This window comes from Calidris pugnax, unplaced genomic scaffold, assembly GCF_001431845.1.
Source record: "Calidris pugnax isolate Ruff unplaced genomic scaffold, ASM143184v1 scaffold71, whole genome shotgun sequence".
NCBI lineage: Eukaryota > Metazoa > Chordata > Aves > Charadriiformes > Scolopacidae > Calidris > Calidris pugnax.
Window position 1 is genome coordinate 191348 of NW_015090882.1, and position 27090 is coordinate 218437.

General features: G+C 43.3%; 1 protein-coding gene across 2 annotated transcripts in view; it reads right to left on the reverse strand.

Moving 5' to 3' along the window:
- The window catches only part of TPK1 (thiamin pyrophosphokinase 1), a 332423-nt gene that overhangs the window by 150850 nt on the left and 154483 nt on the right, over window positions 1–27090 (reverse strand). For both annotated transcript variants that reach the window (XM_014946981.1, XM_014946980.1), the window contains one exon: window positions 17206–17278. Coding sequence is in view for 1 of the 2 variants with exons in the window: in XM_014946980.1 (XP_014802466.1) it covers window positions 17206–17278 (73 nt within the window). In the remaining variant the exon portion in view is untranslated. The remainder of the gene's footprint in view (window positions 1–17205; window positions 17279–27090) is intronic.

Sequence of the window (27090 nt, forward strand, 5' to 3'; positions counted from 1 at the left end):
TTTCATATAGTAATGAATTATTGCCCTCAGACACTTACATACCGCATTCCCCTCAGTGGGAGCCCTGCAAGCTCTGCCATCCACTGCCCATCACTCCGTTGCAAACAGCCCAAGAAGGCTGATGTGCTGCCCGCTTCTCTTATCCAATCTTTTCTTTACAAGCAGTGCACCTAATACCTATTTAATACTGACACCCCCTACCACCTTGAAAATCTCCAGTGACTCAAGCAGAAGTTAATGATTTGAGAGGATATTCCTGCTGCACCACCCAGCTCTCATTTTCCCTCTTCCATTCCAAATATTCAATTATTTGATTTCCCACGTTTCAGCTCACTAACCACTTTCTTAGGCTTCTAGCTCAGAAGCAGAATAAAATGCAAATCGTGAGGAAAGTAGCAACCCATTGCTCCAAGGGTGGCCTTTCACTATTCACTAGTTACCCATTCCCGTTCTTCTCACCTTACTTTCTCTGCCCAAACCTGTTGGTCGAAAAGCTGCTTTGGACAAGGACCCACTGTGTCAGCACCTCAGCCCTCCAGCCAAGCTGTGGCAAAGGCCATTTTTAGGACAAACACATCCCAAATCAAAACAAAACATCGTATATTTGATTTCTAGATTAAGCGCAGGGATGTACAATGGAATCAATAAAGCCAAAGGGACAAGGGAAACAAGGTATTCAGAAACACATGGGCATAAGTCAATCTGTGAATAAATTGGCCTCGTAATGTCAGAAAAAGGTTCCTTGCAAGACATCCCTGATAAACTGAAATTGCTAGTGATAATCTGTATTATCCCGTTTCCTGTAACAGTGCCTTATCCCTAAAAACACATCATCCCTTCCTCTGTTACTGATTTATTTTGAGGCATCCTTCTTCTGTACAGGGATGCAAACCAACACCAACAGGATTAAATCAAGCACCTGCATTTAAGTAAGCTATTAGCAAAACTCTGGGGAGGCAGGGGTGGGGAGAACAGAATCATAGACCCATAGAATGGTTAGAGTTGGAAGGGACCTTAAAGATCATCCAGTTCCAACCCCCTGCCCTGGGCAGGGACACCTCCCACCAGACCAGGTTGCTCCAAGCCCCATCCAGCCTGGCCTTGAACCCCTCCAGGGATGGGGCAGCCACAGCTTCTCTGGGCAACCTGGGCCAGGCTCTCACCACCCTCACAGCAAAGAATTTCCTTCTAGTATCTAATCTAAATCTCCCCTCTTTCAGTTTAAAACCATTACCCCTCCTCCTGTCCCTACGTTCCCTGACAAAGAGTCCCCCCCATCTCTCCTGTAGCCCCTTCAGGTACTGTCTTCAGGCCAGTCTATTTGTACCACAGCAGAAGCTCTTCTTGCTCAGTGGCATGCTTACAGAGAGGGCTTTTTCAGCTGAAAAAATGAATCACACCAGAGCATATTACTGCTTACTCTACTCTCTAAGCACTAGGTCAACCCGGCTTTTAAATCCCTCCAGGGATGGGGCCTCAACCCCTTCCCTGGGCAGCCCAGTCCAAGGCTTAAGAACCCTTTCCCTGGAAACATTTTTCCCAATCTCCAACCTGAACCTCCCCTGGTGCAACTTGGGGCCATTTCCTCTTGTCCCATGGCCTGTTCCTTGGGAGAAGAGACCGACCCCCCCCTGGCTACACCCTCCTTTCAGGGAGTTGGAGAGAGCCAGAAGGTCTCCCCTCAGCCTCCTTTTCTCCAGGCTCAACACCCCCAGCTCCCTCAGCCTCTCCTCACAAGACTTGTGCTCCAGACCCCTCACCAGCTCCGTTGCCCTTCTCTGGACCCGCTCCAGCCCCTCAATGGCTTTTTTGTGGTGAGGGGCCCGGCCACAACTACAGGCTTGTAACTACTCCATAACCACAAACTGGACATTTGATGTGGAAGCTGCTTGATATAGAAGGACACAAGAGAGAACAGATAGAAATCTGCATCTGTCTGCAGTAAAGATGCATCTCCACTTAACTTCAAGTACAATCCCTTCAGGATACTCATTCAGACTAATCAGATTAACGTATCTGTAGACTGTCCCGTATGATGGATTATCTGAATTTCTTACTTAAAATTTGCATGAAACATGGTGGCTGGTTTTGTCTAGAGGTCAAAAAGGCGATTTGATCTGAAAATTCTGTTTGTGCTTTACACAAAAAGGCACAAAAGTTTGAAGTTCCACTGAAAAGCACCCATTGACTATACCCGTCGCTCCTCCCAACTAGTAGATTTAGTTTAGTGAAAGAGGAACTTCAGCTCTTCAAATATGAAGTTTCTATCTTCCATGAAAAATCCAGTGTTATGCCTTACAACGCACATTCCAGCAGTTATAAAAATGCAGGTCAATTAATTAATTAAAAAAAAAAAGCGTACACTTTAAAATTGTTTGCTTATTGAATATTTAAAAAAACAATGCCTGAGATCTAAATCTATGAATCAGATGTATGTTGATAATAAAAATCTAGGACATATGCTTTTGCTGTATTAATTCTAATGTTTGCTGTATTCTTTAGAAATCACCAGGAGGCCTATCAGATTTTGGGGAAAAATCTTGGAAGGGTTTTGGCAATAATCAACTTAATTTTCCAGTAGAGAAAAAGGAATGTTGGTATCAACATTCAAGTTAGGCCCATTCTCATCCTACATTATTTAACGAGATTTAATCTATCAATTGTCAAATCAACCAATAAAGTCATTAAAATGAAATACAGGCTCTCTCCACAACAGATGCAAATCACGTCAGGTCACATTAAACAGATTATTAAAAACCTGCAGAAGAAAAATAACACACCGATTGTAAAATCCAGTTTTGCTTCTAGACTATTTATTAGCACAGATTAAACAAGTTTTAAAAAAAACCAAACAAAACAATCACCTGCACTGTTTATGTTTAACAATTAGAAATATAACTAGGAAACCATATGCCTGGGTTGTCTGTTCTTCAGAGTCAAGCTGGTTTCACCAAGGTCACAGAAGGATCTAAATTGATGATTCAAAAGAGAAAACAAGAAATTGTCCTCTTCAAGGAAGGCTGTTTTCTCAGTAGGTTGTCACGGTCAGCTCAACTCAGAAAACAGTTGTGTTGTTATTCTTAAATGATATGGCACACCCTGCCCTCAGACACATCTGCCTGAACACGCCTTTAGTAAGATTATTAATTTTATACATCGTTTTGTTTTTCCCAGAAAATGGTGAACGATGCCTCTCATTCGCCACTTGATCAGTTTTTGGTGGGTTTCCTTTTTTTTTTTTAAATTCAGCCACTTTCAGATGGAAATGGGAATCCAACTAAAATGCACACAACCACCAGTTCACATTTTTAAGAGCAACGAAAGATTTTCATTAAAATCTGGGGCAGGTAGGATTGTCCTGTCTCCTCAAATTCAATCCAGTTCTGCCAGAGGAAACACGTCAAGAAATACTTCTCCTAAACTTTCTAGTATCCCCTTTAAAATCACATAGGCTGCTTCTGCCCCAACTGCAATCTCCTGGAAGGCTCATTCCTCCAATGAATGACAGTGCACTTCTAATTTGCAGCTTGGTTTTATTTGAACAGATCTTAAATCAATATTATTTTTTATCTTCTCCAACCCTAAACCCTCTTTAGCCCCTTTATATATTTATTTTACTTTAATTTCATTAGGCTAAACAGGACAAGCTCTTTTAGCCTTTCCTCACAGAACAGGCATTTTTGGAGCGTGCTCCAGGCTCAGGTCCATGATTTTTGGAGATGGGTTATTGGAGTCGCACGTGGTGTTCCAGGGGTGGCATCAAAACCTTCTACAGTGGCACTAAATGAGGTCCTACTGCTGGCTCTGAGTCCTTCCTTCATAATGGGATCATCTTTTCTCCTGCTGCTGCCCATGTTGTGAAGGGACCACACAGTGGTCTCCAGTGCCATCAAGATTATAGCTTCTCCTGCACGTGCGACTGTGAGCCTGAGCCGTGGTATTTGGAAACTGAGTCTCCTGACCTCGCTTTTATGTCCAAAGTAGGATGCTGACAGGAGGGTTAGCGGGCTTGTCATCCAGCCTGGAGCTGTCATCCTCTGGTAACGACAGGGATTTTTCACTTCCACGTGCTCCTTCCCATCAGCCAGTGGGCTTTTCCCCAACGTCTACTCTGTCCTCATTCCCAAAAGCTTAAGACAGGTCTTGCTGTGCCATGGAGTGTAGTAAGACTACACGGTTGGACTAGATGGTCTTAAAGGTCCCTTCCAACCTAGACTATTCTACGATTCTATGATTCTAAGATGTTGACCTTCAATAACCACACTGTCTTCAAGGCTCAGTTTGACCTCTTCATCTTTCTGAGTCTTCTAGGTAACTAAAGTAGCCATTACTACACATGGAGACAACCCCCAAATCTACCAGAAGATGTTTTACTGTCTATCAGAACTACACAGAAAATACCATGACTGCTTATTTTTTCAGAGACTGCATGCTGAAAAACTACCTGCCACCCACCAGTGAGGCGTGCCTGGGGTTTACCATTTCAATAGCATTTTTTCCCCTCCTGCCCAAAAAGGTGAATCCAAATCAGCTGGTTTTGTTCACAGTTTCATCATAAGTGTACAAAGTTATTTCACATTAACCTCTACTTTTTATTCCTACTCTTCTGATGAGTGCAGGCCTTGAAATATTTCTATTCCATCCTTGCCTGCCACTTAGCCGTATTTCAGGTGAAGCCGTACAAATCTATTTGCATACCCATAACAATTGTTTTAGTTCTTCTGTTTTGCTGCCGAGGCTCTTGCACATTAGTCAACAAAGCATTTCAGTTACTCCTCACTGACCTCATCCAATTTTCTAGCTGGGTTACGTCTGTTGTCCAACTGCCGCTCCAATCCACATTAAATGGTACTTCCCTCCGTTCCACGCTCTAACCCCAAGTTGTGTCTTTATCCTCTCCTAAATAAAGCAATCTTATATGCTATGGAGACATAAATAAGCTTATCTAACGACATTTTGCATTTAAAAGTGACCTGATTTACTGGATGCACGTGGTTGAACTCAGTAGTTAGAGATAATATTGATCGTTTCTCATCACCAAGCCCTTCCGCGCTTTATGAATAGTAGTTCTCATCATCTCATACCTCATTTTTATTCATACACTGAAAGAGAAAATAAACTATTCTACTTTTTTTCAAACCTAAGCATTGAACTGAAGTCAGATGACTACAATAAAATGATAATAATAATAAAAAAAAAAATCTCTGGGTCTACAGCAGACAACTATAAAAAGCTTCTTTAGCTTACTCTGGCTCCAAATGCTCAGCTAATAACGTGGCCAGGTCTGTCTGTTCCCCTTAAACTTCCAGTAACTCATATTTTAAAAACCTTCTTTATTTAATTTTAATGATTTTAAACTAAACTGAGGATTTATTTTAAAAGTGCCACATTTTCATGTATTCATTTTAATTAGGTCTACTTTTCAAGAGAGATGAATGAATTTAGTGAAATACAAGTCCTGCGTTGTTCTCCTTCAAATCAGATTTGTTTGTTTGTTTTAAATTTCTGATAGCAATACAAAAGGTAGCTGCCAAATACTTATTAACCACTGAAAGGTACACAGAGGACACTACGTGTTTCTTGATGATGAGAGGGCTGGAGCATCTCTCCTGTGAAGAGAGGGTGAGGGAGCTGGGGTTGTTCAGCCTGGAGAAGAGAAGGCTCTGGGGAGACCTTACAGCAGCCTTCCAGTACCTGAAGGGGCTGCAGGAGAGATGGGGAGGGACTCTTCATCAGGGAATGTAGGACGAGAGGTAATGGTTTTAAACTGAAAGAGGGGAGATTTAGATGAGATACCAGAAAGAAATTCTTTGGTGTGAGGGTGGTGAGACACTGGCCCAGGTTGCCCAGAGAAGCTGTGGCTGCCCCATCCCTGGAGGGGTTCAAGGCCAGGCTGGATGGGGCTTGGAGCAACCTGCTCTGGTGGGAGGTGTCCCTGCCCAGGGCAGGGGGTTGGAACTGGATGATCTTTAAGGTGCCTTCCAACTCGAACCATTCCACGATTCTAAAGTGGGTATTCTCAGAAGTGCCTGACAGGCAGACTCCAAAAACTGTATTATCTTCCAACACAGCAACTGAAGAGACCTCCTCCTCTCCCTCTGTGGTGCAAACCACAGCCAGTACGCTGAGAGCGGAACAAGGACCGAAGAGCAGTTTAAACTCAGTCATTAAAGGCAGAATACATGCTTGAATCCATAGCTGCCTGGGCTGAGGACAAGTTGGCTTGTCCAAACACTCAATGAATTATCAAAAAAAATGTTTGAAAACTTCTCCATTTCCCTCTCCAAGATGAAGCCAAACATATTTTAACTCCAGCCGCTGGAGCATGCGCGAGTTGATTCCATTTTTGACAAAAAGAATCCCTTGCAAGGCCCTCCCCTTCAGACCAAACTACACTTGCACGAGATTCGGTGGGTGCAGAGCTCACAGTAACGGAGCTTTGAAGATGGAAAAACACTTCGTGGAGCTTCAGACCCCCTCCACCCCTCCCTCCCATTGTATCCCATCAGTGGGAGATTAAAATGAGAGCTGAAGTGTGATATTCTCCATCCCCTCCCAGCACATGCCCCACTTCCAGTCTGGGATGAGCTCAATATATTGAGCATATAACCTTATCTAAGACAAGATTTTTTTTAATCACTCCAGAGACCTTCCATCACGTTCAGCTGTGTAAGAAGCTGTCCACGCCAGATCAGAAAAGAGCCCTTGCAGGTACGTTAGGTATTGATGAATACATTTATTTGCTCCAAAAACCTGTGATAAATACAGGATACAGAGCACGTTCTGATGCCTGAACGTGCTCCACTATTGTCCTGGTTAAAATTTCCAGTAAGAAATGTATCTTAAAGCCCTCTCCTGGTTTGAGGTAAAACAGAACCAACTTTCTGTTCAGTAATTTTACATCTTGGCCAGCCCTCTTCTAACTCTCTGAAATTAAGGGCGTATTGTGGAGAAACCTGCTCGTTCTCAGAATGATCAGACCAATGTTTGTGCTCCATGCCAAGGGGTGGTGTCCAGAGACACTCTTGATTATAGTTATTGCTGTAACAACCAAGGGCAGCCAGTTTCGTTATTTGCCCCGTTGGAGGGTCAGAAACAGAAAAGCGTAGAGGGGTCCCACCTGTGGGGAGGAGGGGACAGGAGGTGACCCAAACCTGACCCAAAGGGTGTTCCATTCCATCTGCCCCATGCTCAGTGTAAAAGCTGAGGGATCAAAGGGTCAGCTCTCTTCCTTCGATGGCTGACATCCGAAGAGGACCCTGTCTGTTTTTCTGCCTTTGATCCTGATCTGTCTGTTCCTGACTCTGGTTCCCATCTTCTCCACAGCTGCAAAAAATGGTGGCAGAACTAATCTGCTGATGTGTCAGGGAAATTTTTCTATTTCTCTGCAATTCTCTTTCCTACCCTTTCCTGATGTTACCTTTATTTTTCTCCCTTAAAATGCTTACCTTTTTCTATCGTTTAAAGAGTTTCTTCCCTTTTCTCAGTTTCCATTCCTCATTTTCCTCTCCCCTGACGTTTCATTTTTCTCTCTTAACTCACTTCACCACACAGGGGACTGTTTCCATTTCTAATTACACCTCCCGATATAGCTGACATAAGGAACTTTTATTATTTTTTTAATCAAAGACGATCACAGCTCCTTCAAATGAAGGAATCCAACAGCACACCGGAACACAAGCTAACTCACACTGGTCCTGAGACTCGCTGGATTTCAGCTGAGCATCCCACACCGTCAGATCATCAAACCTTCATCCAGCCCTCTTGGCCGGGCTCTACCGAGCACGCTCAAGGAATGCAGCGGAATTGAAACAGAAAACCAGAGCTTCAAATGCTTACCGATGACAGGGAAAACAGCAAGAGACCAGAAGAATATTACAGTCAGGAAATACAGAAGAGAAAAATAAAAGGAGAAGATAGCACAAAGGGAAGTGCGAGAAATATTGCAATTTGCCTTTTTCTGCTCAGCTGCAGTTAAAGCTGCCAGAACTTGAGTTCTTTCATTCCCCTCCACCCCTCAGCAATGATATTTCTCTGTCACTAGTGGCCTTCTTTCAAAAATTACATCTTAAGTTAAATTTCCCTCTGGTATATGTGAATGCAACTTTTATAATCCAGTACTACTTACGTGTGCAGCTATAAAAACAAATCTTCTATTTTGCATGTTTTTGAAAAAATCAAAATTCAGTACGGAAAAACAACTGTCTGTGTTCCTGAAGCCGCACTTGACTTTTCCTGTTGGACTCCACCTCTGTCTTGTTTCACATCAAAACTCCAAATAACCTTACACTTCCATGGTTAAGTTAATTAATACAGGCGAGTTGAAATTTGGCAGCTTTAGCTCATCCTTGACATCCTCATTACTGACAAGCTACAAAAGCATTTAACTTTTCTACCTGAACAACACGCGTCATGTTGTCTTTGTTTTCCACTCAGAGGCTTGTAGAGCACTCATCCATCTGCACGAATACAAAGAGACCAAACCTAACCTTCAGGTATCTGGATTAGCATCCTTGAGGCTTTGCAATTGCATTGCTGTAAGAGAAGTGTAAGCACCACGAGGTCAACATCACGGTAAGTGAACACATGGCAGCCCTGGATCATGTATCCCAATTTGTTGTGCCTTTTTAAGTTCATAGTTACGTCAAAGACAAAGAAGTAAAGTTTATGGTGGCCTTGGTGAATCTGCCTCTAGAGTTTGGAGGTCAGGGAGAACGAGCCTGAGTAGACCACAGACTCCTTTTAAAGCAAGGTAATGCACTCATCAAAATGCTCACTACAGGTCCCTGAGAGCACGTCAGAAGCATTCCTCCTCTTCCTCTCCAGCCCCCTGTGGAATAATTCCTAAAATACAGTTTTTATTAAAAGTATGTAGCATTGTTCACACATTAAGGAAAAGATGTGTCATGGAAGTGTTTCCAGAGTAAAACACGGTGGGGGCTGGTATGGGAGGAATCTGCTCCATCCCTGACTCCCTGACCAATAGTGCTTGTGAAAGCCACGTGGAGGACGGAGTGGAGTGACGATTCCACGGCCAAACTCTGTGATTACACAGCAGATCTGGGAACAAGGTGGTCCTATGGAACTGAGAAGCGGCACGCTTGCTACCCTGAGCCAACACTCTGTCAAATTTTGATGAAATGCTGTCTTTTGTGAGGACTTTGCTCATTATAATGTCATTATAATACCAAAACACACCTCCAGCCCGAAGGCTACCCGCCTCCAAGGTGCCACCACTCCTCGAGTCTGCGCCCTCAATTTTTCGTAAACTCTACCTTTCAATGCGAGGCGAGAGAATTTTACACTAGTCATAACGAAAGTATTTATGACTATAGTCACTCAAACTCCACCTTGAAGGTAAAAAATAGTATAAAAATAGCCCAAGAAAGGGGGGATGCTAAGGAAGATACCATCGTGAACAAGTGAGGGAGGACCCCATCACGGACTCCTAGGGCCAGTGGAGGGGCTGAGCCTTTCTTCCCCCCATAGGGACGCCTGTGGGTAAGACTTGGACTGTACCCAGTGCTTCCTCGGGGAACTAAGAAATCTCTCTCGAGGGTTACCTGTGATATTTAGAGCCAGGCTGTGCTGTTTGTAACTTTATCGCGTGCTTTGTACTATTAACAACATTTTTACTCATGTGTGCTCTGCAGACAGTGTATTTATCACCAGCAAACCATAAGAAACTTCATATCTGTTGCTGAAATAAACTGCACTGTTAAGTAGCTCACCGTTTTGGTTTCTCATTGAACACGACCAAACATCAGAGAGTGGCCGTGCTGGTTCATGAGCACAACTGGACTGAGGGTGCACCCACTGTCAGCGTGTCCAGAATCGGGGGAGTTTAATGTATTGAACGCGACCGGACTGATATAGTGGTGGATTGGGCATCCCTTGGAATTTAAACCCAGCAGCCCCCAGCCTCCCACCTCGGTGAGGAGTGTTAGAACGCAAGGGGCTTTATTTTCTGCCCAAACTATTTTGCCCTTTTTTGACGCAACACCCCCCAGCAAACCTTCCTCTTTTGAAATGAACAACAGACAGCGGCTTCTCATCCTGCTTCTTCTGAAACGAGAGCTGCTTGCTCTTTGACGAGATGCACAATAGGAACATCCACACAGGCTACAAAGCTGCTTCTTAAAGTATGTAAAAATCGCAGCATCAGGGTTTTGGAGATCTTCTTGGTTAATGATCAGGTTTGTGTTCCTGTTGTTCATAGAATCATAGAATAGAACCATAGAATGGTTTGGGTTGGAAGGGACCTTAAGGACCATGGAGTCCCGACCCCCCTGCCCTGGGCAGGGACACCTCCCACCAGATCAGGTTGCTCCAAGCCCCATCCAGCCTGGCCTTGACCACCTTTGGCTAGCTTTGGCTACCTAATGGGCTCTCCCACAACAGAACGAAGCTCACAAATCCCACAGAGGATTTGGGCTGAACTTGGAGTTTGCAGTGACGTTTGATGAGCCGCGAGGTTGTGGGTTCTGCAGCTTCGTTAGAAACCGTTCTAATTAGCAGTCCGTAGGCACGGGCACCAAGCTTTGTGCTCCAGGAACAATTTTCTCTCAAATTCTCTAAAAGGAGAAGATGGATGTATAAATCCCACTCACATCTAAAAAGACCTATCATCTGCGCCTTCAACCGCTAGTACCGCATTAAAGCTGTCTCTCTGGTGTGAAGAAGCTTAATCACAAAACAACTCCGTTCAATTCCCTTCTCCAGATTAAGCTGTCATTGTTTAAAACACCTTTTTTTTTTTTTCCTGTTGTTCCTGGATACTAAGTTAATCCAATACGTTTCTATTTTTTTAAACTTTTCTGTTATTTTCTCCACCACAGGCTGATAGATCAGAGTAATGACCCCTTTCAGAGATTAACACCAGATTAAATTTTTTAAAGCTCTTGGAAGCAACTCAAACCTCTATTGCAATATAGATTCTACCCTTTCCCCTCCTCGGGCCATAACCAATGAAAGGGAGAAATAAATCTCATACCGCAACATAATATTAAACTGAAATTGGATGCAAGACTGAAATACCACCCGCATAATTTTTGTTATACAGCGCACTGCTTTCTTGCATATTCAGGCAGCTGAGCTCCAGCTAAGGCCCTTCTGAGAAAGAAAGAAAACAACTCGTAACCTGCAAACTGTCAGTTCAAACCTAAGCAAAAGAAAGACAAACCACCTCTAATAAAAGTTTGATCTCTTCATTTCTCTATACTGTCTCCCAAAGCTCCATAACAAGCAGAAAAATACTGCAAAGGAAAATGGAGTAGCAGCTTTGGGTTGGTTTTTTTTTTCAGGAATGAGAACTTGGTCAAATTGCATTCTCTATTCTTCTAGATAAATTAGGACTTGACTCAGGTCCTAATAAACATACACAGTGACTCTCAATGACCTCAGAAACTTGCTGAATCTCAACGATACTATATTGATCCCACAACACAAGTAGGACTTCGCTTTTTCTTCGGGAAACAGGAGCGATGTGCAACTCCGGGATATAACACAAAGAATGCACAGCACTTAAAAAAATGCAGGGCTGTATAACTGAATTTGTGGGGTTGTTTGGTTGTTGGTTTTTTTTTTTTTCACAAATCTCATCTGCATTTAAACAGACATATTGTTTTTTGGAAACTGCTACCTTGGTGAAAGCGTAAAGAGTGATATTAAGAACTGGACAGAGGCTTTGTTCTTCACCAGCACGTAAGACGAGCACTGCGTGAGCCCAGAGTCCCGAAATCCTTCGCTTTATGGAAGATTCTTTTCAACAGGACTTCCCAGCCGTTATACATATATTAACTCAGCAGGACACAAAACATCTGTACATCATTTTAGGCCGTAAATTTGATGGCATATGCAACATTCCATTGGTGTAGCTCTGCACGCACACGTACCTACGAAGATGCTCTGTGCAATCACACTGATACAACCAGAACAGGAGTGACAAGGTGGTGGAACTGTGTTCATCCACCCTTCATGCCAATATAAAAATTCAGGAGAATCAAATACAACTATCACAAGTCAAGCTCAAGACCAAAATCCAAAAAGGCAGATACTCTCCCCCAGCGAACACTTCAAATGGGGAACATTCTGCCACAAGTTTTTTGTGAATACTTGCAGTCTCACCTACATAGTTTGAAGAAAAGTGTGTAAAACAATTTTGGGGGAAAAAACATCAATCTATGAAGCAACTAAACACAAAGATACCACCTCTGACTTAGGGAATCTTTAAGCATTATTATATTACTGGGAGATGAAAAAGCACATCTAAGAAGCATCGCTGTGCACGAATATGCTTCCAAAGGTATTCTGCACCAGCCTAGTGGAGACCAGACACCGGCCAAATGAACCCAGTCCGACCCAGTAGGACAGTCTGTCATGCCTACCTTCAGAAAAGTGCCACCGAGCACAGTACCTCTTACAAATTTCTGGCATTTCTGGAATATTATTTCATTTGGCATGAATAAGAAATGCACGTAACCTGAATCACCCGCACAACTCACTTGGAAACATGATCTTGACAAGATCTCTGATCTCTGACACACTGTTCCACAAATGGAACCGTCTTATGAAAGTTCCCCTTGAGTAATCACACAACAAAGAAATACAGAAAGTTTCCAGTCCAAAATCCTAAATGGCATATAGAGGCATATACAGTTTGAACTATTAACTATAAATCATTTTAACTTGGTGAACCTCTATCTATATTAAGACGCTGAGGCTCTTTCAATGAATGAGCATCAGTAGAAAAAAAATGCCAGTTTTGGGCCCCTTTGCACAAAAAAGACCTTGAGGGGCTGGAGCGAGTCCAGAGAAGGGCAACGGAGCTGGTGAGGGGTCTGGAGAAGAAGTCTTGTGAGGAGAGGCTGAGGGAGCTGGGGGTGTTGAGCCTGGAGAAAAGGAGGCTGAGGGGAGACCTTCTGGCTCTCTCCAACTCCCTGAAAGGAGGGTGTAGCCAGGGGGGGTCGGTCTCTTCTCCCAAGGAACAGGCGATGGGACAAGAGGAAATGGCCCCAAGTTGCACCAGGGGAGGTTCAGATTGGTGATTAGGGAAAATGTTGACACTGTACTGTGTTTTTCAGTCTTGGTATGGGCTGCCCAGCAAAGGGGTTGAGGCCCCATCCCTGGAGGGATTTAAAAGCCGGGTTGCCATAGTGCTTAGAGACATGGGTTAGTGATGGGTTTTATCAGAGTGAGGTTGATGGTTGGACTGGATGATCTGAAAGGTCCCTTCCAGCCTGGACAATTCTATGATTCTAAGTGCAGGTGGCACTGGGCACCCTCGACACGTCAGAAGCTGAACTGAGGTAGGCACAGGGCTTTTTACAGTTGTCAGAGACATCTTCAGCAGGACACATAAAACAAGGGATTGCCTGAAAGTTTAAGTGGTGATTGTCAAGTAGGAGCAGCCTGTTCATCTGCAAGACTGGACTGTTTCAGATCCACCCGCACAACTTTTGCAGCTCCTTCTGAAACCTTAAAAGCTCTCATAAAGGAATCAGGCCCTAAAATGAACTGAGTTTTCTTAGAAAAAATGTGCAGTCCTAACAAGAATGCTTTAAATGAGTCAAACTTCTTAATATTTACCGTCTCATCCTGTATTAAAAGATAGGTTTAGGAAAAATACTAACATGTAGGGATAAAAGGCAAATTAAAATAGTCACAGGAAAACTCAATGGTTTGTTGTACGTGTTTAAAATATAATATACCTGAGGGAAACCAGTTAACATTGTGACTTCCCAAATTCTGGCCTCAGAAAGCAAGCAGGGAACACGAGCCTCAAGCATGCAGTTTAGCAAGAAAGTTTAGAAGTTAGAGATATACAAGCTCTACTTCACTACTACAAATACACTTTGTAAATCTAATTATAGCTGCATCACCATAGAGCAAAAAGACAATACCCACACCATACTATTAAGCATTTCTACAGCCCCGATAACCATTAAACCCTGGAAATGTAATAGAAGAAGGAAAGGGAAAGTGCTACAGCTGCAGAACTGCCTGTGAAAATGAGCAGCTCTATGGGGTTTAAAAAGAAAAGAGAATAGGAGAAAGCAGCGGACTTGTAAATAAGCTCATAGCATTTAATTACAGATCTGAAGCAGAGCCTACTAAGTCTACAGAAGCCTTTCAAAGCCCATGAAGTTTACTTAGTGGAGAAGCCCAACCGGATTTTTAATAAATAGCACAATCAGGATTTCAAAAGGCACTGGATTCCACCTTCTGCTTCCAGGCACAAGTACAGACTTGGTATCATTTTAGATTATAACGTCTTTGGTCTCAAAACTTCAGAAACCGAGCCTTGTTTGAGGCATAACAATACAAATGGCTGCTTTAAGTTCAAAGTAATATTCAAAAGATTTCAATAATAGAAACTTTGAGTTAAAACAAGAGCCGGATGCAACTGCACTGACAGAAATATCACCACAAGCCCTCCCAGTGTCACTCCAGGCTCCACAGAGGAAGGCTGACACCGCATCTATTATGGGATCATACGAACACTGCATATTTATCCTCAAAGTACAGAAACTCTTCTCGATATCCATTTTAACAATGACAGAAAATATACAGAATAAAGAACATTGAATTGTTATTCTTTACCCTTTGTTTATTGCGCAATATGTTTTTAAAAGGAAAATTTGAACATGAGGTTCCATTCCCAGTCGTGCTGCGGTTTTATCCAGTTTTAATGTTATTTAGCTTTTTAAGAAATGGGAGAAATCATTAGTAATTTTTTTAATTTAAAGAACAAAGGACTCCCAAGTACCTACTTGACAAGCCAATGAGGCAAAACCAAGACTGCAGCAAATAACAAGTAAAGCTGAATAACCTATGACACGTGCTTGCTTGTTATCTACAAGAGCATCATGTGCCTAACCCGTCACTTACACATCCCACTCAGAAGCCCGTTCCAGGATTACTTTCCAACACAACTGAAAAAACAGTCCTTTTGCCTTTAGATCTCTTCCCTAACCATGGCGTGCCACATCTAACGGAGATAAAATGGATTAGGAATGGAATAAAACGGATTAGGATAATGGAAAGAGTGGTCACTGGACACTGGAACAGGCTGCCCAGGGAGGGGGTTGAGTCCCCATCCCTGGATGTGTTCAAGAGCCGTTTAGATGCGGTGTTGGGGGATATGGTGTAGGGGAGAACTTTGTAGAGTGGGGTTGATGGTTGGACTGGAGGATCCCAAGGGTCTCTTCCAACCTGAATGATTCTATGATTCTATGATTTATTTGCTTCACGCCTATGAACTTATTTAAGTAAGGTTCCCCAACATGATGGCGAGAATCCTCCTTAAGGGAAAACAGCAGCATTTGTTATGTAATCCTTGCTCCATTAAAAACATTAGAGGAATTGGCTTAAAGATATCCCTTCCAGTAAACCCCTTTGGCTTCAGCAATCTGTATGCCATTTAATGGCATGTATCTACTCTTGCTTTCACCACTGAAATGAGGTAGAAAACCTCTGAGTTCAGTAGCAACACCCTGGCATGAAGCTGGTGTGATGGAGGAGTAGTTGTTGTTGTTTTGTGACAATGATACAACTCCTTATAGACCATGCTTTACTGAACCATAATTAGTTTCACACACATACTCCCCCTTCTTACTCAGCACTACCCTAGGCTGTTTGACACAAACACTCGTAAATGGGGATTTTTTATAACTCAATCATTAACATCCATAAGCTTTGCTATGAAAAAGTAACTCTTCTTAACAAGTGGTGTGCTATCTCCAGATAGACCAAAAGTCATGTTCTATCAATATGAGTAGCTTTCATTAAAATAAAAACAAAAAGAAAAAAAAAAAAGAGAGAGATCGCTTTGTCACTCTTGTAAATGTAAAACTTAAGGGAGCTATAAAGCACGTTTATGCACCATCCCTGGAGGTATTTAAAAGACGGGCTGACAATAGTGCTTAGAGACATGGTTTAGTCATGTGGGTGTGTTTTGGTTTTATTTTTTGAGGGTTTTTTTTGTTGTTTTTTATTTTCAGGGTTAGGTTGATAGTTGGACTAGATGATCTTAAAGGTTCCTCCCAACCTAGACAATTCTATGATTTTATTTTCACTCCCTAAGCTGTAACCTAAAGATTCCCGAGCATTTTACTTGAGCGGTTCTCCCAAGATGGACACTTCTCCATCGCCATCACACACTTCTCCCTTCTGAACAACGAAGCAGGATATGGAAACCCCTCCTCAGCACTCAGCGAAGGACTGAAACCCAGCCCTATACTCTCCTGCAGCCCTCCCCTCACCATTTTAAACCTTTTGTCCTAACCAGGGAAGATTTTAGGCAAATTTTGGCCTCACACGCATTGAATTAGCAGCAGACGTATCGGAGACCTCTAGGTCTCACAGGGATCAAACATTTACTGCTCTTGCAAGTGCAGCCTGCTGCAAAGGCAAGCTGGCACAACAAGGCAAACTCTGAATTTACAGAAACCTGCTGTCCAAGATTTATGTGTAAAGCACAAAAAGCCTACACAGGCAGGCAGGTGAAGTGTTAAATGCCAAACGGTCACCTAAAGAGCAGAATTTTAAGCCCTAAGACATATGAAATGTGAGTTGACAATTATGTTGCTCGCTGGAAGCACGGTGGCTACACTGGGAACAAATTTAACGTATGCAGGGATTTGTCCAAAAAACCCATTGAGGAGGGCACTCCTTTAGCGAAGCACAGAAGTAGTCGGAGCGTAATTCAGTGCTTCAGTGGGTGATGAAAGAGACAGTCGTCTCCATCTGCAGCTCCCTGCTAAAAAAAGTTGAAGTCGTACCCTGCAAAAATCACAGAGAGAAACTCTCTCTAGCAAACCTGTGGGTGCCAGCCACGTGGGAATCACAGGAGGTTAAATCTTTATCGCTCTGTGTTTCGCTCAGCGGAAGTCATAGCAAAATTTTTCAAGAAGTTTTATCCTAGTTTCTAGTTGCTATCTGTCATGGTTTCAGCTGAATTTACCAAAACCAGACTGACAGATTTCTTGAGCTGGGGCTACAAAACGTCAGGTTATGTGGGAGTCGGGCAGTTCTGTTTGCTTTAAGCATTAGTGCAGCGCCAGGCAGAGCTTGGAAGGCACTTCACAACTGAAGCCTCAAGGAAACCAATGGAGCCAGAATCACTTAATGACCAAGGGGGGCACTAATGGGTTGGATCCTACAACGCTCCAACACACACAAACCCATGGAAGAGATTTAATTTACCTTGACCTTGTAGTACTCCTTGACTTCAGGCCGAATGGAATCAAAATCACCAGAGATGTAATCGGGCAAGAAGCTGAAAGGAAAGCAACGAGCAGTGAGATGAAAAATTAATCCATCTTACTACATTTAATATTTATTTTCTCAAGAGCACTAAGGGGTGCAAGCATTAATCCCTCAAGGGAATAGGAGTTAGTTAAAAGCATGTTAAAAACAAGAGTTGACATCAGGTGATGCAAAATAAGGTAACAGATGAACTGTGTAAAAATCTGGTGTCCCTTCTGTGCAGAGGGAGCTACATGTTGCTCAGATACTTCTACATCTCCCTGGGTCAGGAAGGCAAGACTCAAACCTGCATATTCCAGAAAGACAACCTTCAAACACCTTTCAAATGTATCATTTAGTCAGCAAAGTATTTGAAAAAAAAAAACTATATCTGAGCACTGTACATCAAGCTTCAGAGGATATTGTTTGTCAGAAGATGATGATGATGCTTCTTGAACAGCTGCTATGCCACAAATGTTCCAAAGATGGGTATTTTAGTTCTTACTGATGTCATCCCATTTCTGCTTTTCTCCTTGATTATTAAAAATACTCCCCCCAAAATACGGAAGCCAAATGCTCAATGGATGTACACAATGTGGGTGAACTTGATTTCAAATCCCAGCTGTCATTTGCAGAGTAATATTGCAGCAAAGCACCTAGAAATGGTAATATTGTGATATTTATCTCAACTTGCTTCTTGTTTTTTAATTGCAGATTAATTGCTTAAAAATATTTAGTGCATAAATTCTTACCAAACTCGTGATGGAAACTTCAATTGAGCTATAGAAAGAACAGTTTAAGAATATTTTTGGGGAAAAAAAAAAACCACAAATGCACACAAAAAATACAGCTTTCCATTTTGCACAATTTGTGGAATTCTAAGCAGCAGCTCAGATGACAGGTGAAAGCACTACCACTGTTCCAACAGATAAAGCTGAACTGAGTTTTGAAATTAAAGCTGTGATTTCGGTGTTTTCAAATGAATTAAATACATAGCTCCTCTTCTCTGGGGTTACTACACTTGACGAGGGGTATGAGAGTCCACCAGCAGATCAGCTTACAGCTCAAGCTAAGCTACGAGGAATCGGGCAAAGCACAGTGGGACATGTTTCTCTTCCACATGATTTTAGAAGAACGCAGCAGGTTCTGCAAAACTCCCCACCATCGGTAAAACTTATAAAAATATCACGTTCTGACTCTGTTCAAAGATTTTGAAAGAGCTGCATGGGAACTGGCCACCACTTCTCTTTGAAACCCGAAAGCTGCTTCAGCAGAAGCTGGGAAGTACAGTTCACAGAATCACAGAATTGTCATGGTTGGAAGGGACCTCTGAGATCAACGAGTCCAACCTGACACACACACACAAAAGACCCCCACAATCTCAGGCACTAGAGCATGCCCTGAAGGGCCACCTCTACACATTTCTTAAAGCCCTCCAGGGATGGTGACTCCACCACCTCCCTGGGCAGGCTGTTCCAGGGCCTTCTTCCTCAGATCTTTCTTTCAAAAAGCGTAAGCCCTGCATTAATGAGCACGGCCTTTTCCTAGAACAGCATCAATTCTTTCTTCTTCTCTTCTCCTTCCCTTTGGCAAACACCAGAAAAAAAAAAAGGAAAATACATAAAGGTGCTCTTGATGGATTAAACAAATATTTCTCTCGCGAGTAAATCTCGGCTCGCACCGTCTGCTTCACAAACATAAAACTTTTCAGCTTTATCTTCGGAGGGCGGCTGCTCTTTGCAATCCATGGGCTACGCAAGCCAACAAAAACAAGGCAACCTTCAGCCACGAGTCAAAAGCTGCGTTTGACTCGGTCCTCATGAGATCTGTGGAACAAATTGCCTGACTCGGGTGAGCTGAATTTAGTCAAAACTCTGCTCTTCTCCAGTTAACAGAAGCGAAGAAGAGAATGGAGAATTCTCCTAGACTGACTAACCTCAGAGAAGGTCAGCAGTAGCTGACATAAGGAAAAGGGCAAATATTGAAAAAAAACTCCATACTAAAGTAATTTAAGAATATTTTGTAATAATTTCACTTGTTTGCTTTGGTATACTTTTGTATTTCTTCCAGAACACAGAATAGTCCAGGAGAAGAGGCTCTGGAGAATCTCATGTCAAGCTTACTGCTGTGTGAGGGGAAGAGATGATGCCAGGAAAAAAAGTAACAAGGCAGGCCCCTCCATAAAATTAAAAACAGCAGCCCTTATTTAAAGTAGGGATTAAAATCAGGTATTATATTCGTCTAACCCATGCGTTCCTACCCTCTGACCTCAAATTCATGAATAATTCTTATTCTGTAGCATAACTGCATTGAGGATGACATATATTTCAGTGACATATATGGCACATGCCCTTTAGTGGAGGAGGTTATCTTTTTGCACATGATGGCAAAAGATGTCTTTAATTCCTTTTCAGAGTTCAATTCAAAATTTTAACTTCTAAACAGTCCAGATGATGCAGCCTACTGAATTTCAGAACCGTGTTTTACTAGTCTCATAAGCTATTAATTATCACTATGCAAATAAGGTCATGACCAGCTCGACTGCCTTGATTCTCTGCTGCTTTATGCTGACATTTATCAATAGTGACTCAACTCCATAATCCTAACAGGACCCAAGGTATAAAATTCATGAGATCAGCTTAGTCCACCAAGCCTTTTCTAGAGCTTTCAAGCAGCGTAACACCAGGAACTGAGCAACAAAAAAAACCCCAGAGGCTTTGGGCCAGCCAGTTTGATTTTCTTTTTATTCTTCATTCTCTTCGCTTTTTATGGAGGTTGGGTTTCTTTGTTTGTTTGTTTGATTGGGGTGGGGTTTTTTTGTTCTAATCAGGGCATTTTTAGAACTATACAGCACCCATCTAAAATAAGAGTGGAGTCAGGAGGGACAGGAGACTGGCCATAGCAGACTGCTTATTTTTCATGTATTTAACTTAAAATAACAACCAACCAACCAACCAAAAAAAAACAACAAACCCAAAAAACCCCAAACCAAAACCACAGAGTTTCAATATCAAAGAATGACAGAATGATACGGGGTTGGGAGGGACCTCTGGAGATCATCTAGTCCAACCAACCCCCTGCCAAAGCAGGTCCACCCAGAGCAGGTCCCACAGGAACGTGTCCAGCTGGGTTTGAATGTCTCCAGAGAAGGAGACTCCACCACCTCCCTGGGCAGCCTCTGCCAGGGCTCTGCCACCCTCACAGCAAAGAAGTTCCTCCTCATGTTTAGGTGGAACTTCTTATATTCAAGTTTGTGCCTGTTCATTCAAATATGAAACCTTTAAAGGTTTAGCTAGCTTATCAAGAAAAAACTGCACTATTTCTCAGAAGTTTTGAGATGGATCCCAGCTAGGGGATTTATCCAAACGGGATAAAGGCTGAGTGTTGACTGAACAGTTTTATGAACTCCCAGGACACTGGGCTGGAGAGCAGGGAAAAAAGATTCCAACAAGTTTGCCATAGTTTCAAGATACATTAATGAAATTTTAGCCACCAGTACCAACTGTGTAATCAACTCTTCCCATAGACACAGATTACAAAATAAATAGAAGCTATGAGAACTCTGAGGTTCTCACACAAAGTAAGCACAACTCTGCATTTTGCCTCCCTGGAAGCCACCCAACAGACACAGCTTAATTCAAGAAACAGTTTTATTTTCAAATATTCAGCACTAATGAACAGCATGTTAAATTTAAACCATCAGAATACTTGGTTCTTTATTCACTGACTTTAAGAATTCATTGTGGAGTGGTAAATATGCCTTTTTATGAAATTATGAAAAAGGAAAATAAAACCCACCACATCACACTTTAGCAGTTTAGAATAAAAAAAAAAAAAAATGTGCTGCCTCCTTAAATAAATTGCTCTGGCATAACTGTTGAGTTCTATCATTAATTCAAAGTTACAGTTTCTTAGTACTATTGACTTTTCTTGTGATGTAGCTCCTTTAGCACATAATTGTCTGCAATTAACCTTTTTAAAACAAATGTTAACATCAGAGACATGAACATTTAAAGGCAGTATCTGCAGTGCCCTTTGCTTCCTTCACTTACAGCCCAGAACACAATCCCACACAGACATGGCACACGTGTTCCAGCTGTACCATTCCAGGGCACGGAGTGGGTTCCCTATGCTTTTTTTCCAGTACTAAAAATAAATTTCAAAACCTTTTACCCCAGACGAAGGGACACACAAGCTACTTCCCAAGAGAAAAAAATACATTGGAGACAAAACGCTGCAGACTTAACATGAAGTCATTAAAGTCAGTTTTGACTTCCATAAGCACCTAGTAGTTGGATACACAGAAGATAAAGCACTCTAGTATTACTTCAGAATAAATATTAAAATCACAGTTTAACCAAAAAACCCCAACAAATAAAAATTAATGCCCCAAAATCTACACTTGCAAACTGTTAAGATGCACCTCCTGGCTGACAGTCTTGGCTAGAAGGGTGAGTGAGGGCTGTTCTCATCAGAGAGGTGTTAAGTCTTTTTAAATCAGTCAAAAATATCCTGTTAAAAAGACACTTTGATCTTCACAGCAGTGAACTCCCAAAGACAGGTACAGCACAAGTAGATGCCATTTATATTTTGTCTCAAAGCAGCATACTCGGATGCCCCATCTAGCTGTACGGAGAAGAGTTCCTGGGGAAAGGAGAAATGTCAGATAGCAAGATATATTCAGAATTAATGTCTATTCACTCTATAAATACCTTCCTGCAAGGTTACCAAAAGTAATTGCAGGCGATTACGTGCTAAAGAAGCTCCACCACAAGAAAAGTCACACCTGAAGCTCAGAAGCCAAACACCAAATACGAATACAATTAGTAAAACACAGACTGACCATAAGACAGCATTTTGTTTTGGTTCAGCTTGAACAGATCATACTAAGAATTCTGTAACTTATTACTAACACCAGGCCTTTAAAAAACAGCTAAAGAACAGTTCTTACCTCTTCCACCCTCTACTTCCCAATCAAGACTCTCCTGAAGTCAGCGAGCTTACCCTACTGGCTCCATGGATCACAGCACTGTTATTTCAATCCACAATATCCACGATATATCATTATCATGATCAAGGTGACTGTCCCCCCATCCTGGGCACTGGTGAGGCCCCACCTCAAGGCCTGGGTCAAGTTTTGGGCCCCTCACCACAAAAAAAGACATTGAGGGGCTGGAGCGGGTCCAGAGAAGGGCAACGGAGCTGGTGAGGGGTCTGGAGAAGAAGTCTTGTGAGGAGAGGCTGAGGGAGCTGGGGGTGTTGAGCCTGGAGAAAAGGAGGCTGAGGGGAGACCTTCTGGCTCTCTCCAACTCCCTGAAAGGAGGGTGTAGCCAGGGGGGTCGGTCTCTTCTCCCAAGGAACAGGCCATGGGACAAGAGGAAATGGCCTCAAGTTGCACCAGGGGAGGTTCAGATTGGAGATTGGGACAAATGTTTCCAGGGAAAGGGTTCTTAAGGCTTGGACTGGGCTGCCCAGGGAAGGGGTTGAGGCCCCATCCCTGGAGGGATTTAAAAGCCGGGTTGCCATAGTGCTTAGAGACATGGGTTAGTGATGAGATAGGTTGATGGTTGGCCTAGATGATCTTAAAGGTCCCATCCAACTCAGATAGTCCTATGATTCTAACTCTGAGTCCATGATATAATTTTTGTATGATGGTGGTGCTGACAATGCTGCTGTGCTAGTTGCTGTATGAATTCAGAGACAAAAAAACCAAACCAACCACAAAACCCTAGTTGCCCATTCCTTCTTCCAAGGCCTTTGTAAACCCTAACGTTCATTACACAATTCCTTACAAAGAACGTAATCCCCAAACATCATTTACACATTACAGTAAGTCCAGATGAGATTTAACAAGCTTTTTTTTTTTTTTTTTTTAAATAATGGCAGGGGGCTGGGGGGATGAGGGCTGTGGAACAACAACAGTACTACAGAGCTCAGCTTCACAAAAAAAGCAAATATAGATATGCATCAGCCGAGACACAGCAGATTTGTGTGATCTTGCCAGAATTCTTTACACCGACTGTTATCAAACCTCTGGATTTGATTTTGATTTTGATTTTTTACCATAGAGCTACCTCAGGAAGTTCCGTGGTTAAAAATACTTTGCAATATTTGGCAACCTTGAAGAACAGCCTCTTTTTCCCTTACTTTTTAAAGACCTTAGTGTTAAAGAGCATAAAAGTATTATTTGCAAACACTGTGATTTAAAGAAAAAGATAAAAGTGTGTGAAGATATGAGGGCAATAAGGCATTCATTTATGCTTGCCTGGCACGCAGTGTCACCTTGCAAATAATAAAAAAAATACCTGAAATAAATTGCAGAACACATTACCCTCAGCTCAAACTCCTATGCAAAGCACACATCAGGGGGAGATCTTCTGCAGGGGACATGCCACTCGCTCCCACTATCATTAACAAAACCCAAGCAGCTACCGCCCTGCCTGGAAACCTTATCCCTCAGCGACAAAGAAAAGTGTTAATGATGGCTACAACTGTTGTATTTTTCTTTTAAAAATGTCAATACTTGAAACTGTTCTCCAGTTACAATCAATACACTACAAAATAAAAACACGCTGCAAGATCTAAGAAGTGCTCCCTTTGTTTTCCCTGCTGCTGAACACCCTCCTGCACTCAGGTGGGTACAAGTACTTGGGGGAAAACCCAGCACACACAGGACAAGCAGCTCCCAGAGACTGCTGCTAAGGACCTGGGGCTCCTTATTGCTTACAAACTGATGGGTTGCTCAGAATAAAGGACGCACAAAAGCAATGTGGACAGGCTGGATGGACGGGCCAAGGCCAATGGGATGAAGTTCAAGAAGGCCAAGTGCCAGGTCCTGCCCTTGGGTCACACCAACTCCATGGATGGTACAGGCTGGGGGCAGAGTGGCTGGAAAGCTGCCTGGCAGAAAAGGACCTGGGGGTGTTGGTTGCCTGTGGGCTGAACAGGAGCCAGCAGTGTGCCCAGGGGGCCAAGGTGGACAACAGCATCTTGGTCTGTCAGGAACAGCGTGGGGAGTAGGACTCGGGAGGGGACCGTCCCCCTGTACTGGGAACTCGGGAGGCCCCACCTTGAGGGCTGTGTCCAGTTTTGGGCACCTCACCACAAAAAAAGACACTGAGGGGCTGGAGTGGGTCCAGAGAAGGGTAACGGAGCTGGTGAGGGGTCTGGAGAAGAAGTCTTGTGAGGAGAGGCTGAGGGAGCTGGGGGTGTTGAGCCTGGAGAAAAGGAGGCTGAGGGGAGACCTTCTGGCTCTCTCCAACTCCCTGAAAGGAGGGTGTAGCCAGGGGGGGTCGGTCTCTTCTCCCAAGGAACAGGCCATGGGACAAGAGGAAATGGCCTCAAGTTGCACCAGGGGAGGTTCAGATTGGAGATTAGGAACAATTTTGACACTGAAAGGGAATGCACTGGAATAAGCCTTGGACTGGGCTGCCCAGGGAAGGGGTTGAGGCCCCATCCCTGGAGGGATTTAAAAGCCGGGTTGCCATAGTGCTTAGAGACATGGGTTAGTGATGAGTTTTATTTATTAGAGTGAGGTTGATGGTTGGACTATATGATCTGAAAGGTCCCTTCCAATCTAGACAATTCTATCATTCTATAACGTTGTTGCCATCACCTTAGAGCCAATTAAACCTGAAACTATTTGGCACCTCTCAGAAGAATCTCAGCATCTCACAGGCTCAAGCTTCATGTCTTGCTGCTGGACCCTTGGCAAAAAGAATAAAATAAAAAAAAGAAGGTGGCGGTCAAGCTGTGAGTTTTCATCCTTGCACAGGGCAGTACAGGGCAGTATGGCTCAGGGCAGCATATTGGCTCAGAGGTAGAGGCACCAGTGCCTCAGGACAAGTCGCTGATGAGTACATGACTTTTAAAGCTGGAGAAGCATAAGAGCTCATACAGAAGTGCTGGGATCTAGTCTTGTAGGACACGAGGCCAGAGGAATTGGGAGAGAAGATGAGCACTGTCACCAGGAGTCCTGACTAACTGAGAACAGAGAGACTGGCAAGACACCCAAAACCGTTTTCCTTCTTTCTCCTCATGTCAAAGCCTGTGCTTGAGTACAGAATCACATAATCACACGGGGTAGGAAGAGACCGCTGGAGATCTTCTAGTCCAACCCCTGCCAAAGCAGGGCCACCCAGAGCAGGTCCCACAGGAACGTGTCCAGCTGGGTTTGAATGTCTCCAGAGAAGGAGACTCCACCACCTCCCTGGGCAGCCTCTGCCAGGGCTCTGCCACCCTCACAGCAAAGAAGTTCCTCCTCACGTTGAGATGGAACTTCTTGTGTTCAAGTTTGTGCCCATTTCCTCTTGTCCTGTCCCTGGGCACCACTGAAAAAAGACTGGCCCCATCCTCCTGACACCCACCCTTTAAGTATTTATAGGTGTTGATCAGATCCCCCCTCAGCCTTCTCTTCTCCAGACTAAAAAGACCCAAGTCCCTCAGCCTCTCCTCATCAGAGAGATGCTCCAGTGCCCTCATCATCTTTGCAGCCCTCTGCTGTCCCCTCTCCAGCAGTTCCCTGTCCTTCTGGAACTGGGGAGCCCAGAACTGGTCCCAGTGCTCCAGATGGGGCCTCCCCAGGGCAGAGCAGAGGGGCAGGATGACCTCCCTCCACCTGCTGCTCACCCTCTTCCTGATGCCCCCCAGGATGCCAGTGGCCTTCTTGGCCACAAGGGCCCATTGGTGGCTCATGGGCATCCTGTTGGCCACCAGGACTCCCAGGTGCTTTTCCTTAAAGCTGCTCTCCAACTGGTGAGCCCCAACCTGAACTGGTGCACTACAGTACCTTAAATATATCAATAACATATCTTCAGTTTTTGAGCCCTTATAGTGATAAGGTACACAACATATTGCAGAAAAACAATGTACTGAGGATCCAGAAAACACTTGGGTACAAAACACGTCACTTCATTTTTTTAAGGAATGTGAGCCACACGGCAAGGAATGGAGAAAATACACCTACCAGCAGACAGCTGTTTGAAGTCTGTTTGGCTGAAATTTGGTAAGTCAGTGGGAGGCAGAAGTTTTATTAAACCTTTTGCTGCTGACCTCTGCTGCAGCTTCTCTGGAGCTGACAGAGGACCAGGATATTCCGCCGGAGCATTAGCATTTCAAAAGGTACCCGCACCTCTTGTCCAGCACAGCAGCATTAATTAGAGAGAAAGCAGAAGATAAATGCGCATACAAAATGAGACTTGGGCTCTATCTGATGCTTAGTAACCTTTCCCAAAAAGCATCCTCGCTTTCATCAGATTAATTCGAGTCCTCTGCCATTTCTACACAATTTAGCTGTACAATATGCAACCCTGTTTCGTTTTCTAAAAGTTGTGTTTCAGACAGCAATATCTTCCAAAGTTTACTAGAAGTTCTTTTAAGGTTAGCACTAGTCGCAAAGGTGAAAGGTTGCCCTGAAAAGCTCTGATAGAACCGGAGGAAAAGTGTTTAATATAGTGGTGGCCCTGTCTTTACTGGGCTGGAGGACTACGGCGTCCCCCCCTCTACACACCCCAAGCACCAGTACGGATAATTTAGTTACCAAAGGAGCAGGTTTACAGCTACGAACACACAAAAGCAGTCCTCGCTTTCTCAAGTAAGATTAGAAATATTTCTAGATATCATTTTAGTGAGCACAGCTCTAATCGGACTGCCTCTCGTCAGCCTCTCATTAAAAAAGAAAAACCTGACAGATGGGTGAAATTAAGAAACAAAAGTAAAGCTGCAACTCTCCTGTGTAAATAATCTACCTTCGGATCACAACCTAATTTACCTGCTTGAAATATTTTTTTCTATCCAAGTTTTATTCGTTCCATGTTTTTTAAGGACTAAAGACCAAGTGATGGA